We start from the raw sequence: 15357 nt of genomic DNA, 5'->3' as shown, positions 1-15357 counted from the left end.
TTATAAGGCTCGTCAAATTATTTCATATTGAGTAAGTTGTGGTATTTTTTGTTTTTTCACATTGGTCTATTTTATCTAAGTTGTCAAATTTGTGTGTTTTTAGTTGTTTGTATAATTCCCTTATTATACTTTGATATCTGTATAGTAGTAGTGATAGCTTCCATTTCATTCCTGATATTGGTGATTGTGTCTTTTTTCCTTAATCAGTTTTGTTAGAGGTTTGTCCATTTTATTCATCTTTTCAAAGAACTAGCTCTTTATTTCCTTGGTTTTCTCTATTGTTTTTCTGTCTTCAGTTTCAACGATTTTGACTCTTTATTGCTCCCTCCCACCCCTCCCTGATTCCTTCCTTCTTTCCTTCCAGCCTAATAGACCTACAACAGTATGTTAGTTCTAGGTATATAAGTGATTCAAGATTTCTGTATGTTACAAAATAATGACCCTGATATGTCTAGTTACCATCTGTCACCATACAATTGTAATATTACTGACTGGATTCTTTTTTTCTATTTTCTTGAGGTGGAAGCTTAGGTTATTGATTTGAGATTTTCCCTTTTTCACAATGTATGCCTTTAGTGCTATAAATTTCTCTCTTAGCATTTTATTTTTGCTATTTCCCACAACTTTTGGTATGCTGTATTTTCATTTTCATTCACTTCCATGTTTAATTTCTCCCCCCATCCTAGACTTTCTCTTTTACCCATGGACTGCTTAGAAACATGTTGAGTAAAATGTTTTCCATTCACTGATAAACTAAGTCAATTTCTGGATCTTTCTTTGTCTTGTATGCTTCATTTGTTTTATTGGCAAGCAAAGCCCTATAAGGGATGGCTTCACTACTCCTCAGACTCAGATCCATCTTCATCTTGACTAATCTGGAAGTAACGAAGTTTATAAGTGTCCTTGTCAGATGCAACCCTTGAAGCCAGTCACCAAAATTGTTCTTTTTAAGGTATTTCTTGGTAAGATATTTTAGATATCTTTTGGAGAACTGTTTCTCAGAAAAAACATGATTTTATTCTTGAAGCATTCAGTGCAAACAACATTCCCAAGATTTCAAGGTTTTCCATTCATTTTAACATTCTCACATAGAGACGGTTCAATTTCCAGAATCAAAAATTCCATCTTCTCCTGGATGATTAAGATCAAAATTAAACTTCCAGGTTGATTTCTTGGGCTTCCTTGTCTTTCTTCAGCACCATCCTGAAGGTTGGCCATGCAATCAGAGAGCAGCCCTGAGTCTTTTGACTTCTAGCCTAGTGCTCCTCTAACCCAGGAGCTCATGATGCAAAGTATTATCACTTAGAGGTTCTGGTCCCCAACTGCCTGGCTTAACACTGCTCCTCCTGTTCTAGGTCACAGTCACTACCTTTCAGAGGAGTTTGTGGAGACTGAAAGCACCAGATAGTGCCCGCCACCCCACCCCACACCCCCCCACTGCAGCTCACTGAATGTTAGCCATTGTGACTGGTATCAGAGAGGGAAGGCATTGTTGTGCCCATTTTATTGTTGAGGAAGTTGAGGCTGGGACTTGCGCAGGTACTGGAACCAGGATTTGAACCAGTGCATTTGTGACAAAGATGGGCAACTGCTCAGAAAATAGGAAAGTACCAAACAGTGTTCAGATTTGACCCTTACTAACAGTATATCAGACTCTAGATTCATTTCGTGCATTTGTGTGTAGCGGGGGGCAGCCCAAGTTTCCTGAGGATAGAAGGAAAAAAGGAAAAAAATTTGAGGAGGAAATCTTCAAACTGAGACCTGAAAGGGCTTACCTGGTGGCTCAGTGGTAAAGAATCCACTTGCCAGTGCAGGGGACACAGGTTCGATCCCTCGGGAGTGATCCCGCATGCCAAAGAGCAATTAAGCCCATGCACCACAGCTGTTGAGCCTGTGCGTTAGAGCCTGGGAACCACGACTCCTGAGCCCTCATGCCCTAGAGCCCATACTCCGTAACAAGAGAAGCCACTGCAATGAGAAGCCTATGTACTGCAGCTAGAGAGTAGCCCCTGCTCACTGAAACTAGACAAAAGCCTCAACAGCAGGAAGACCCAGCACAGCCAAAATAAATAAATAAATACAATTTTAAAAAAGAGAGAGAGAGACCTGAAAGCCACTTACTGAGAAGCAAGGTGTCTGCCAGGGCATGTAACTCACCAGCCAACCAACCTTGTAGTAGTGTTTCGGAAAAGTCATTTATGTTCATTATAGTTTGGGGTTTGGGTGGAAAGCCTGTTTCAGTTCTGGGGTTTTGCTCTCCTATCAGGCCGGCTGCAGGCCCAGACGGGCCCCTGTTGGAAGGAAGTCGGCCCTCCTCCCCTCAAGGAGGAAAGGCCCTCCCATCTGTGGTCGCTGCATTGTACTTGTTGGATTCCAGGCTGTCAATCTCATGCAGAGCTCCCGGGACGCTTAGCCTGCAGTTTGTTTTGTTAGGTTTCTGCTACAATTAATTTGGAAATCACCCAGCTGCCCACAGCCTCTCCCAGGTGTTCTGTAAACCACAGGCCTGCTCCTGCAGCCTTTGCCTTGGTGGGACCATCGCTGGCTGAAGCTGGGTGGGTCAGGGTGGGGTGATAGGAGGGTGAAAAGAGGCCCATGATGGTAGAGCTCATTTAAAGCCACGTCCCCCTCAGCTTTGGCACTAACCGTCCTGCTTTGTAGGATCTGGAGCAAGCAGATCCACACACTTTGCAAACTTTATCTTTAAGCCTCACACGCCCCGTGGAGGTAAGTCAGGGGCGTGTGGAGGATCCACCCTACTCAACGAGAAAGGATTTCCCCCAAGCTGCAGTCAAACCAACTGGCAAGCCTCCAGGTTCCCATATCCAAGGAGCACAAATCCTCACATGCTTGATTCATTTTGCTGTGAACTTTGTCACACCTGGATTGAATCCTTTGCAGACAAAGGTCTGTGACCTTGAGCTTGCCCTCTTTTCTTGGACCTTACTTTTCTCATCTGAAAAAATGCACCTGAAACCTGCTACTTTCCAGGGCAGTTGTGAAGATCTAAAGGAGAGCATATGTGGATGTTCTTAGTACAGCATGAACAAAGCCACTCGTGGATAATGTGAGAGCTATGTTAGTCAGCTGTGCCATGGCTGAGCCACTTGAAGCTGGGGAAGAGCGATGGTGCGCTGAGAGCCCTGGACAAGGATCTAAGATGTTAGCTCCTTGTACAGCTGTGGAAAGTCACCGTCTTTATTTATGTGCTCAGTCGTGTCTGACTCTTTGTGACCCCATGGACTGTAGTCCACCAGGCTCCTCTGTCTGTGGAATTCTCCAGGCAAGAATACTGGGGTGGGTCGTCATTTCCTTCTCTGGAGGATCTTCCCCTTCCAGGGTTGAACCTGTATCTCCTGTGTCTCCTGCATTGCGGTCGGATTCTTTACCTGATGAGCCATTGAGAAAGCCCAACCTTGTTTTTTTCCTTCTATAAATCAAGGGGTAAGATTAGATTACCTTTCAGCTGTACTTTTTTTTTTTTTAATATAAGAACGGCAAAGGAAATCTCAGTGGGAAAACCAAGAATCAATATTTTCCCTGCCTCCAAAAGGGTCACCTTCTTTAGTTAGCATGCATTTGGCTGCAAGTAACAGAGAGACCAAAGAGAAGAGGTTTAAATGGCAAGATGTTTGTTATCGCACACAGGTATAATGAATTGTTCCGGGGTTGGCTCTTTCAGTAGCTCAGTGATGTCACTAGGTACCCAGGTTATTCCCACCTTTTGGCTCTGCCATCCTCAGCAGGGTGGCTTGTTCTCTTAGGCTGGTACCCTCTGAGCCCAACATGTCTGTCACACTTGCAGGAGTCACTCTAACAACATTAAGAGGAAGAAAATGGCTATTTCTTTCCCCCTGTTGCTTTAAAAACAAGGAGATATTTCCCAGAAGTCCTGAGCAGACTTTTCTGGGCATCTCACTGGCCTGAAAAGTATCCTGGGCCTGTTTCTCAATAACCACTGGCAGGAGTGATGGAATCATCACCATGTCTACCTTAGACAAGTCCAGATTGAGCCAGTGGGCACTCCAATGGGTAAGACATTCCCTACAACACATGACCAATTGCAACCTGGACAAAATCAGGGTCTTGTGAGCAGAGAGGGGGCAGAATGAATGGGTAGACAACTATCATTATCTGGCACACCTTCTTCTTGAATAGGCCAGAAAGAGAGCCTATTGTTCTACTTCTGTCCAGGGTTGCCCACTGTTCAGTTGTCCTCAGTATGCTGCATCTCAGCTCTACCATAAAGACCTCTTTGTCCAGTTTCCTTGATAGGACACTGTTCTTTCTTTTGAGCACCAGTACCGAGAAAACGTGAGCACACCCCAATGTTGAGTAGTTGTATGAAGCTTGGATGAAATTTAGGATAAAAGGAAAGTGTTACATGGGAGGGGAACATTTTGAAAATGCTCATATTAAGAATAATTTTCTCATAGTGTAAGAAACCCTTGGACTTCCCTGGTGGCACAGTGGATTAGAGTCTGATGTCAGTGCTGGGGACATGGGTTCAATCCCTGATCCAGGAAGATTCCACATGCCTCAGAGCAACTAAACCTGTGTGTCACAACCACTGAAACCCATACACCTGTCCTCCGCATCAAGAGAAGCCACTGCAATGAGAAGCTCACCCACTGCAATGAAGAGTATCCCCTGCTTGCTGCAGCTAGAGAAAGCCTGCTTGCAGTAACAAAGACCCTGCATAACCAAAAATAAATAAATAATTTTAAAAAAAGAAACCCTTCACAGGGCTGCTCACGAACACACCATGCTTCTAATCTCATTCCCTTGTCCTGAGATCGGGACCTCCGCAACAGAATAACACGATCCATTCGTGTTTGAGCTGAGTTACATACTGGCTGCTGTGGGAAATGAGTGAGGAGAGCAGTGGAGGGATCAGGGAGCTCTGTGTGTGAGGCTGATGCTGTGATCCAGGAGAGGGATGATGGAGGCTCCTGATGGGTTTTGTCCTTGGAGGTGCAAGATGGGATTAGGTGGTTCTTGGAGAGGTAATGATCAAAGCAGATTTGGGGTGACTGGAACACATAGGGGTGTCTAGGAACAGCAAGTGGGGTGTTGGCTGGAGCCTAGAGGTGTAGGAAGGGCAACTGTGGGAGATGAGGCCAGGAAGAGGGTTTGCATAAGGATCATGGAGGGCCCCAAATGCCAGGTGAGAGTTTGGGCTCTCTGCTACAGACAAAAGCGAGCCTGAGCCCACAGGACTGGAGCTCAGCTTCTGGAAGTGAGTCTGGCAGTGTGGGCAGAATGGGGGGTGGAGGTAACAGCATCCAGGGGCGGGTTTGGCTGGCTATAGGTGGCTGAGAGCAGAGGAGAGAGTTGGGCTGTTTGAGGCTGTGCTTCTCACACTTCATCTCTGGTTGTTGATTGCCTCCATGCATGAAAAATCATAGCTGGGAAGCCACTCCAAGTTCTCAGATAGTGAGATAAGCCGGTGTTCTGACCAGGGCAGAGATCCACCCTGATTCTGGCTCCCAGTCCCTTCCTCACCCTGGGAGAGGCTGACAGTTGATCCCCAGCGCCTCTCTGACTGCGTGCCTCTGCACCCGGTTAACCCTTCTAGGCTAAGCTGGAAATCCGAGCCTCAGCTCTCAGAAGAGGGGTTGTGGGGCTGGCAGAGGGGTATGGGGAGCTCCACAGGGAGCAGTCGTCCTTTCCATCCCAGGAGCTCTGCTAGCTTTGGCCTCTACCTGGAGAGAAGAGGGAGGGCCTCCCATCCTCCTTCTGCCTTAGCTGTCTGCCCTGCTTTTTCTTTAGTTCACTGCTCAGTTTGGGCTGAAAACACTGTCTTCCCTCTGGGTAGTTCTAAGCTATGTATTTAACTGATCCCAGGCTCACGACTGAAGCGACTTAGCAGCAGCAGCAGCAGCAGCAGCTGCAGCAGGCTCACTTTACCCATCCATACAATGGAGGCTCCCCATCCAGTTGCACTCCTTCTCCATCCTTCAACCCCCACCTTCACCACCACCACACTCTGATTACCTCCATTTCCACATTGCGTTTTATGAGGATGATAATCAAATGTAGTCTCCCTTGAGGGAGGCATAGGTTTTAGTCAGGCTTGGACACTTAGAGCTATGAGATCTGGATTAAGTCATGTATCCCTTTGGGTCTGTAGAAGTTCTATACACACACATCATATTCCTATTTATTCCTATTATTGAAAACTCATGTGAGCACTGAGATCAGAGTCCTGATTCTTCCACTGAGCTGCTCTGTGATCCTGGGAAGAAAATCCAGTCTGGTACATGCCCCTTGTCTGAACAACTTTTCATCAGGGACCTCCCCCACCCCACCCCACCCCCAGTTATTCTGTCATGCCAGCCCCAGCAGTCAGTACTTCTCAGGAACAGGATGAGCACAGAAACGAAATTCTCTAGAAAGCTGTGTGTACTGGGGGCGGGGATGGGGGGACTGTGGGGATGGTGGGGGGCAGGGTGGTGGTGGATTCATTAGGGCACTCATAATCTTGGGCCGTTCAAGGGACCCTTAAACTGCTTTACTGGAGGATCCTTCAGCTCTTCCTGCTGGCTGTTGGGTCCTGAAAAGTGAGCTTTATTTTTCTCCTAAACCCCAACTAGCCCAGACTTGGGGTTAGAGTTGCCAAGCTTAATCCGTATTTAGGTAAATGACTGCTGCTTAGAGGACACAGAGATCAGAGCCCAAGGTCTCCAAAGTGGCTCAGCAGGGAGTCAGGAGCCTGGGTTCCTGGCCAGGCTCTGACACCCCAGCTTTCAAGATGGTTTCAGATACACTCTCATTGAAGTCACTGTCACGGTCACACCCATCAGACAGGGAACATGAGATGAGATGCATTCGAAAGTTTAGGATTCCAAGACTGTAAAGTATACCCAAGGGTGGAGGTGAAGGGCTCTACCCCAGCCATCTCTGGTTGGGGTTCTTGCTCAGAAACAGGAAGCTTCTGGAAGTTATTCTGGGGTCTCTGATCAACAACAGAACACTTTACCCCTCATCGACAACTGCCCCCCCCACCGCCCCCACGCCTCCCCGCCCGCCACCCCACACTTCTCTACAGCTCTGCCTCTCTAGTAGGGCAGAGAAACGCTTCAGGTCTCGTTGAAATGCAGTTTGTGTTTCAGTGAATCTGGGTAGAGCTTGAGAGTCTGCATTTCTGTCGAGCACCCAGGGGATGCCCATGCTGGTAGCCTATGGCCCACACTTAGAGCTACAAGGCCTTTGTCTCCTGTGCAGAAGAGCAGGGACAGCAAGCCTGCACTCAGCTTTTCTACTGGCTCTTGGAGAACAGCATCCTGCATTCAAAAGAGGAGTTCAAGAATGTGAGGGTGAAAGGGGACCTGCCACCTAGGTTTGTAGATAGTGCAACATAGGCTGGTGCAAGCTCGGTCAAGATCTCAAAGTATTTCATTGACAAAGTTGGGACTCAGGCCTCTTGCAAAGGAGAAACAAAAACTAGAAAAGATACTCACTGAGGTGTTTTCTGTGCTTTCTCTAGGTGAATTAATGTTACTTTGACTCTTCTTTCTGTTGTGTGCGTGTGTGTTTTACAGTGAAAGTGTACCAATTTTGTAATAAAAATGTGATTTTAATGAAAAAATTCTCACAAAGTTCTTAGTAAATGAGATTATGTTTATGAGTGTTCTGGGTAAACTATAACTGTGTACAGCAGCTTCATGTCATGACTGTGGAATTCAGCCCAAACCCTCACGAGTTCATTTCAGCGAGGTTACCCTTACTCTTTCAGGCGCACGGGTCGTCGAGTTGAGGAAGCCGATGCCATCACCGTCCACAGCCGCGGAAAGCAGCTTCCTACACCCCCTTGGCCTCTGCTGTGGGAACGCTTCCCCTAGCGCTGCAGGAATCTTTCCCCTTAAACCGGGGAAGATTCCTTAATCCGTTTTCGTGGTAAACGACCTCGGGCCAAGACTCCTTTTGTTGCTGGTTTCTTAAACTTAATTGCAAGCAAAGTTAATTTGAAAGAAAATAAATGTTACAGCTCTGGGGCGAATTCTAACGAGCCTTGGGAAATTAGAGAAGAACGCATCTAATTACCCACAGCCCGGGGGGCGCCTGCACACGACGCTGGGGGTGCAGGGCCCAGAGAGGGGCACACGATTACTTTGGTTTCAAGATAGGAAGAAGAAAAAAAGAGAAACGCACCTCCCGACTCTGAGCCCCTAGACGAGGAGGTCCTGTTTCGCGGTTTGGGGGTTCGGAGAGTTGGACTGTCGCTAGACGCAGCCGTGAATGCTCTCAAGGTCCTAGAATCGCGCGGACGGCTCGGCCGCGTGGAGGGTCGGCTCGGCTCGGCCCGTCTGTGGTTGAAGCGCCTGGATGGCCCGCGAGATTTGGTGCCGCCGGCAGGCAGGAGGCCGAAAAGCGCCGACGTTCTCCAAAACCTCGAGAGTCCCGCTGTGTCTTTCGGGGCTCTCGCTGCGCGCGCCCAGTTCCCAACTAGCAGCGCCCCCCTCCCGTCACATACTCTGGCTTTGGGCGCCATCTCACCTGTCGTCCCAGTTTCCAGAGAGAGTTGGGAGTGAAGACGCGTGCACTTTGCCTCTCCATCTTTCTCCTTCACCCGGGTTTTACCTCGACACTCCAGGAGGCTTCGGGATAAGGCGGCGCTTTTTAATTGTAAAGCCCTTCTTCCCTCGTGTGCCAAGCGCTTTACAGTTTACAAAGCGTATCTACCTCTCTTGATTCTTTTAACTTCAGGAGGACTCTGAGCGAGGGGTCACAAATTCCTACTAAAAAATGAGGACCCTAGAGAAGGGACTGGTTCATGGCGCTGTCAAAGCACTGGACTTGCTAAATAAAACACAGAGAAAGGGTCAACCACCGCATTAACCGGGCGCATAGACTGCCCTTTTCCAGGCCTAATCCCCTAGCTGGGCTTTAGGCAGCCAAGGACAAAGAACCTGGGGTGGAAGAAGCCTTTCAATTTCTGACTACTGCCAGCTAAGGAAATGGCAACTCACTCCAGTATTCTTGACCTGGAGAATCCCAGGGACGGGGAGCCTGATGGGCTGTAGTCTATGGGGTCGCACAGAGTTGGACACGACTGAAGCGACTTAGCAGCAGCAGCAGCAGCCAGCTAGGCAAGGCATCCTGATTTCTGCCTGGGAGAGCCAGACTGTCTAGCTACACATGAGAACCTTTGAATTTCAACCTGCAAGGATCCATAGGGAGATAAGGGAGGCCTAACACCTAGGCATTTCCAAGGTCACAGGGCTAGGTCTGAAATCTGGACCTGCTGGTGGTAGGGTCAGTGATGCAGCTGCTCCCTGCCACCAGGTGGTCCATTACTACCATCAGAGTCAGGAAGGACCAGTGTCTAGACTCGTGCTAACACCGTAGCCATCAACCACACACTGCTACTGAGCACTTGGCTTGTGGTTAGTCCAAACTTAGGCGGTTCATGGGGTCACAAAGAGTCGGACACGTTCATGGGGTCACAAAGAGTCGGACACGACTGAGCGACTGAACTGAACTGAACTGAAGTGTAAAATACACTCCAGATTTTGAAGACTTAGTATGAAAAACACAAACTACCTCAACAATTTTTACACTGATTATACCTTGAAATGATAGTTTGGACAAATTGTGTTAAATACAGTATATTATTAATCTCACTATTTCACTTGTTTTTAAAATAAATGCAGCTACCAGAAAAATCTTAGTTACATAGGCAGCTTGCATGATATTTCTATTGGGCAGCACTTTTTAGACAGATACCCATCTGGACTGAATCACATTCACGTGTCTTTGTGAACAGGATAGAGCAATCCGCGAAATTAAAAATAAAAATTACCAATGGTTTTTAGTCTTCTTTCCCACACTCCCCAACTCTTCCCTAGTAAATTACACAGAAAGAGGCTGCCTTTCTCTTGCCAGAACTCACTTACTCAAAGATCTTTATTAGAAACAGTTCATATGAACACTCAAGTTTATCTGAAACTGCACAATGAGCCTCTGAAATATTTAATGCTAGAAAGTTTTGCTCCAGAATCAAAACTTACAAGATATCTCCTGAGAAAGGTGGGGAAATGGTTGGATTTATTATTTTTTTCTGATCTTGGTCATCTTGTAGCTTAAAAGAAATAAATGGAAACAAAACAAAGTTAAATACCAGTTTCTTTCTAAAGCCTGCCTAACTGACTGCCCCAGTTAGTTTTTCTCTTTCTTTTTTGCATGAGGAGGCTACCGAGGTGCGGCAAAAGGTGCCAGGGATGGAAGGGGCAGCCCACAAAATGAAAGCCTTCACCAAGAGACTCAAGAGAGTTTTGTCATCCCTGTGACTTTTAAGTCACCCACTGGGTCCAGGGCTTAATGAAAAGAAAGAGTGGGCAATGGACAAATGTATTTCTACCTGCCTCACTGGAAAACCACATTTATGATCCAACAGTAATAGCTGCCGAATGATCAGCACATCATGCTGAAAAGATTCAAGAAATTATGACATAATCCGGGCCTGGAGCTAATCCAGAGTTGCTTGCCATGAGCTCTGTTCCCATTCCCTGGAGTAAGGTTAGGCCTTGGGTGGCCCACCCATGCTGCCAAATATGCAGGGCGGCAGCAACCCTCATGGGCCCTTAAAGATCATATGGGGCACGGCTGGATTCTGCAGCCCTCTTGTATATCACATGGGAACACTGCGGGGTGTGAGTGATGGAACTGGGTCACACTGTGGCAACCCAGCACAGTCCAGATTCAGAGCCAGGTTTGCAGTTCTCAGAGGCTGGGAAAGCAGGCCTCCGTCAAGCTAAACAGAGATCTTTCCCATTTTTTAAAAAAAGTTACTTCTTTTGCAAATTTGTCCTCCTCACCTTATGTAGGAAGACGCTATAGGAGTCTTTTATTGTAATAAGGTAGTCAAAGGCACAAGAAGTCGAACTGTGTAAAAAGTTTCGAAAAGTACAGGGAAGAGTGAAATCGTGTGATTCTCCACCATTCCTCTAGACTCTGGAGTAGACGCTACCTTGTGCCCTCTTTAGAGCTAAGGGCCCCTCCCCGGTAGAATGTCAAAGGCAAGACCTCTGGAGCTGCGCCTCTATGAGAGTCTATTGTCCCAGTCCATGGGCCTCGGACGCTTCTCCCCACCTCCCATTTTCAAAGCCGCCCGGTAGGCGCCCGGTGTACGCCGTGCACCGGGAGTCCGCGCCTGTCACGCCGGCTCGGTCCCTGCCACATGGTTCTCAATTCGGCCCTCTGTCCAGTCCTGTCCTCAGGTTTCCTGGATACTTAGTTCGTAAGGACAGTCGAGGTATCTATGAATATTCGCCTGTATGCTCCGCTCACATGGCGGACACGAACCGATCCACTGCGCCTGGATAGGCAGCCGCGTGGCGAGCGTGGTAGGCGCCTCCACTGCCCGCTCCGAGCTGCCCACCAGGATTGTAGCAGGGCCCCAGCGCTCCGAACTGGCCGGGCGATGTGCGCCCATAGAAGTCCACCGCAGTCTCGACGCCGCTGCTGCTGCCACCCGCGGGGGGCGAAGCGGGCCCGGCCAACCGGCCAGTCGCTGCGAAGAGGGCCCCGCTGGCCCCTTGCGAGTACGTGCCGTCGGGGCCAGCGTAGGCGGCCGCATAGGCTGAAGTGTTGGCGGGTCGGGCACCGGCGCAGCCGGCTGGCTGGTAAGCGGTGCTAGCGGCAGAGCCGCCGGCCGAGGCAAAGGAGCAGGAACCGGCGGGCCCCGATGGCGCGGGGCCCAGTTCTGGGCTGAGCGGCCGCTCAGGCACCAGGCCGAAGACGCGGCACGGGCCTGGCGAAGCAGCCGGGTAGTAGACCGGGGGCGGCGCGGCGAGCGACGGTGCGGCATAGCCTGCATAGACCGCGCCAGGGTAAGGAGGGCGCGCAGCGGGCACCCCCCCCGGGAAGATGGCGGCAGCGGCGGCGGCCGCAGCGGCAGCGGCGGCGGCGGCCGCGTCGTGCATGTAAGCGGGGTAAGTGGACAGGTCAGAGCGCTTGAAACGCTTGCGGCGGCGCAGGAAGCTGCCGCTCTCGAACATGTCCTCGGCGTTGGGATCGAGCGCCCAGTAGTTGCCCTTTCCCGGGCGGCCGGCCTCGCGCGGGATCTTGAGGAAGCAGTCGTTGAGCGTGAGGTTGTGGCGGATGCTGTTCTGCCACTTTTTGGGGTTGTCGCGGTAGAAGGGGAAACGCTCGGTGATGAACTTGTAGATGCCGCCCAGAGTGAGGCGGCGCTCCGGCGCGTGCGCTATGGCCATGGCAATGAGCGCGATGTAGCTGTAGGGCGGCTTGCCCCGCTGCAGGGGGCGCTTCCGCCGCCGCCCACCGGCGCCGCGACCCGCGGCCTCCGCCGGTACCCCGCCGGCCCCCGCCTCACCGCGCTCCTCCTTCACGGCCACCAGCGCCTCCGGCTGCGGCGGCGGCGGCGGCGGCCCGCTCTCGGCCGTCATGGCGCAGCCGTCCCGTGTCCCCGAGGCGTCCCCGCTGCCTTCGAGGATCGGGCGGCGGATTTGGGAGCTGCGGGGCCCGGGACACTGGGTCGCGGGGACCAACGCTGGTTCTCTTTGCAGAGAGCTGAGAGGGTCCTCGCAGTTGGCACCGGGAGCTTCCCTGGCAGGGGCTCGCAGGAGGCTTGGCGCCCGCGGTTTCCGGACTGGCGGTCTGTGGACAGAGGCTTAAGTATCCCGCCCACCGACGGCTCTGCTCGTGTTCTGGACCTCGAAGCCAGGCGCCGGCAGCGACGCTGGTACTGGAACTAGACTCCTGTCTAGGGCTGAAGGGTCCTTTGCGCGCTGGTGCCAGGCGGTCACCGGGTTTGGAATTGGTCCTGGAGCTGAGGCGCTGGCATCAGTTCTGGGCTTCTCGCTGATTCTGAGGATAACCGTCGAGGTCGCGAGTGCAGAGGAGGTTGCGTGCCCAAAGGCCTGAAACGGTAGCAGTCAGTGCAGGCGTGGGGGCACTGTGTTGGGGGCGGCCTAGGCCGCGTCCCTGAGGCCGCAGCCGCTGAAAGCGCGGAGGGCAAGGAGTCGAGGCGACGGTGGCGAGGTCGCGGCGCGGGTCAGGCGCGGTGGCCGGCCACTGTTCCTTTCCGAAGGGTTGGCCTCCAGCCGCCAATACTTCTGGCGAGGCGCTCCCCTGCACACACCCGGACCGGCTCCTCCCTCCGCGGGTTTCTCCTCCTTAAAGGCGCGGGGAAGCTCGGGGCGGTACCGCTTCCCCGCCCGCCCCCCAGCCCCCGACTACCCGCCCCCTGGGCCCCGGCGCACCTCCCCAGGTAGGTGCAGCTGTGGCGGCGCGGCGGGAACCACACGGTCGGAGCGCGGACGGCGCTTGGAGATCTCCCCGGCCGGTCCTCTCTGCGCACCGACGGGGAGAATGAGGCCGAGAGAGGCAGGGACTGTCGGCGCGCAAACTCAGCGCTTCCGGACTTTACCAGCCTGTATAGAAGGCTGGGACCCGCAGGTGAAAGGAAGGGCTCGCTTCACTTTTTTGGCTGGAGAGGGTGAGAATTGACTGAAGGGGCGCTTGGTTCTTGTGGGTGGGGGCGAGGAAGGGAGAAGACGTCCCAAGTGACTGGCTCCCAAGGTCTTTGGGTTGATTCTTAAACTCTAAGTCAAGGCTGCCCTGGCCATTCTCCATCCAGTCCCTCGTCTTTCAGACAGAATTCCTAGGTCTTATAGAGGATGTAACTTGATACAGTTCCACCGCGACTTCGCGGATTAGCCAAACCTCACACCCGCCTGCGTCTGTGTTAGTGCGTTTCCTCACCATGTGCCAGAGGCAGCCACTTTCCCTCTTTGGGTGCTAGGCTCCTCGACTGTGCCGAGGTTTTGTATCTCGTGTCCTTGCATTACTGATATTTAGGGAAATACCGCACTACCCCCACCTCCAATCATTTATCCTTGGGTGGCTCGGCTCCCTCTATATGATGGGGAGTGAAGCACAGTTTAAAGAGGATGAAGGCTGGGCTTCTGCCCTCTCGTGGTGATCTTCTCCTCCAGTTCGCTCAGGCCAAGAAGGCTCCAAGCAGCCGAGTCGCTCCATCCCGAAGCGGGGCTGAGAGAAGTAGGGGCCGGGGGAGGGGGAGCAGTAGCCGTCGGCCGGCGTGTCTCCTTGGAAAGGGGCGGGCACGGGGGACCCGTTTGCTTCGAGGGTGTCTGGTTTCTGAGTTCGTTTCCTGCCACCCCCCAAGACCGAGCTCGGCCTCACCCAAGACTTCCTGCATTGGTGGCCCCGCAGATCTGGATTCTTTTTATGATCATTTGCAGGGAGACCTTGGGCCAGTCCCTTCCCACCCGTAAGCTCACAGTTTTTTTCTGAGAATCGAAGGCGGAAGGAAGGCTTTTATCCTTAGGATTTCGAGACTTGGTGCCGACTGCCAGAGGCTCCGGCCGAGATGCAGCTTTCCGGCTGCGGGTGCAGGGTTGCGGGGAGCGACCTGCGAGAGCACGGGCGGCCAGCCTTCAAGGATTTTAGTCGCGTTTTTCGTGGCGACGAGCTCCGGGCAGACCCAGCCCCACCAAGCACTGGGCAACTGCCTTCGGAAGCAGGAGGCAAAGAGTCCAAGTCCTCGCTCCGCCGATCCGGGTGTGGAAGCCAATCGAACAATTTGCATGAGGACCTTCCTCCGCAGATGCACACTCGAACGACTGGAGAGGCTTTTCACTCGCTCAAAACACTCCCAGGTTCCTTCTTCCAAAGTAACCACGCTGCGAAAATCCAGGTTTCATCCTTTTTTTTTTTCAAAGGGGGAAAAAGTTTAAAATTGTTAAATTTTAACCAGATTACATCATAGCAGTCTTTTAATACTGAATTTTATGGTTCCAAGATTCAGATTTCCAAATGTTAAAATTTGGACTACTATCCTAGCATGAATCCCTAAATCAAATAATGTGTTTCTGTAATTCTATGATCAGTGTCTAAGTTCTTTGACTGTGATTATATTTCTATGACTTTAAACTTCTGTTCAGAGTATAAAAGCATATTCCTTATATCTTAAGATGCTGGGAGTAAGATTTTGTGCCTGAAAATATGATGCCACTGTTGGCAGTTGTAACTTCTCTGTTTTAGACATTTTTGCAGCTATGAGGTACATATTGCTTAATTTTAATTCCTGTCTAGGAATGTCTGATTGGAAGATTTGGGTCCTATAAATCCACATCTCTCTTATTTCATTCTAAACTATTAGTACTAGATCCACTATTCTATAACTCAAATAATTTAACAATTCTTATAATATTTGTGACCATATGCTTGAATAGTTAAGATGGAGCCTTTTAAGCTCCAGTTACTATGATTAGAAGCCTCCGTGTCTCAGGATGTTTTGATCCTCATTGTTTTGTGACTGTGGACACACTCTTCTAGAAATCCGATTCCTTTTTCTCAAACTTTTCAGCT

At 50.7% G+C, this 15357-nt stretch overlaps 1 protein-coding gene and 1 pseudogene across 1 annotated transcript; both read right to left on the bottom strand.

Annotated features, from left to right (window-relative positions):
* Positions 1 to 836: 836 nt before the first annotated feature.
* LOC120862609 lies at positions 837 to 8494 on the bottom strand (annotated as a pseudogene).
* A 1381-nt stretch (positions 8495 to 9875) lies between these two features.
* FOXE1 (forkhead box E1) lies at positions 9876 to 12410 on the bottom strand. The gene has a single exon (XM_040238667.1). It carries the CDS (start codon positions 12408 to 12410, stop codon positions 11289 to 11291), a length of 1122 nt encoding a protein of 373 aa, XP_040094601.1. The 3' UTR covers positions 9876 to 11288.
* Positions 12411 to 15357: the final 2947 nt, after the last annotated feature.

The sequence above is a fragment of the Oryx dammah genome, unplaced genomic scaffold (assembly GCF_014754425.2).
Source record: "Oryx dammah isolate SB20612 unplaced genomic scaffold, SCBI_Odam_1.1 HiC_scaffold_1, whole genome shotgun sequence".
NCBI classification, from domain to species: Eukaryota; Metazoa; Chordata; class Mammalia; order Artiodactyla; family Bovidae; genus Oryx; species Oryx dammah.
This window is presented reverse-complemented; position numbering and strand designations above follow the sequence as displayed.

What these genes read in the sequence shown, in the direction of transcription:
- FOXE1 (XM_040238667.1), bottom strand. Translation starts at nt 12,410, where the DNA reads ATGACGGCCGAGAGCGGGCCGCCGCCGCCGCCGCCGCAGCCGGAGGCG.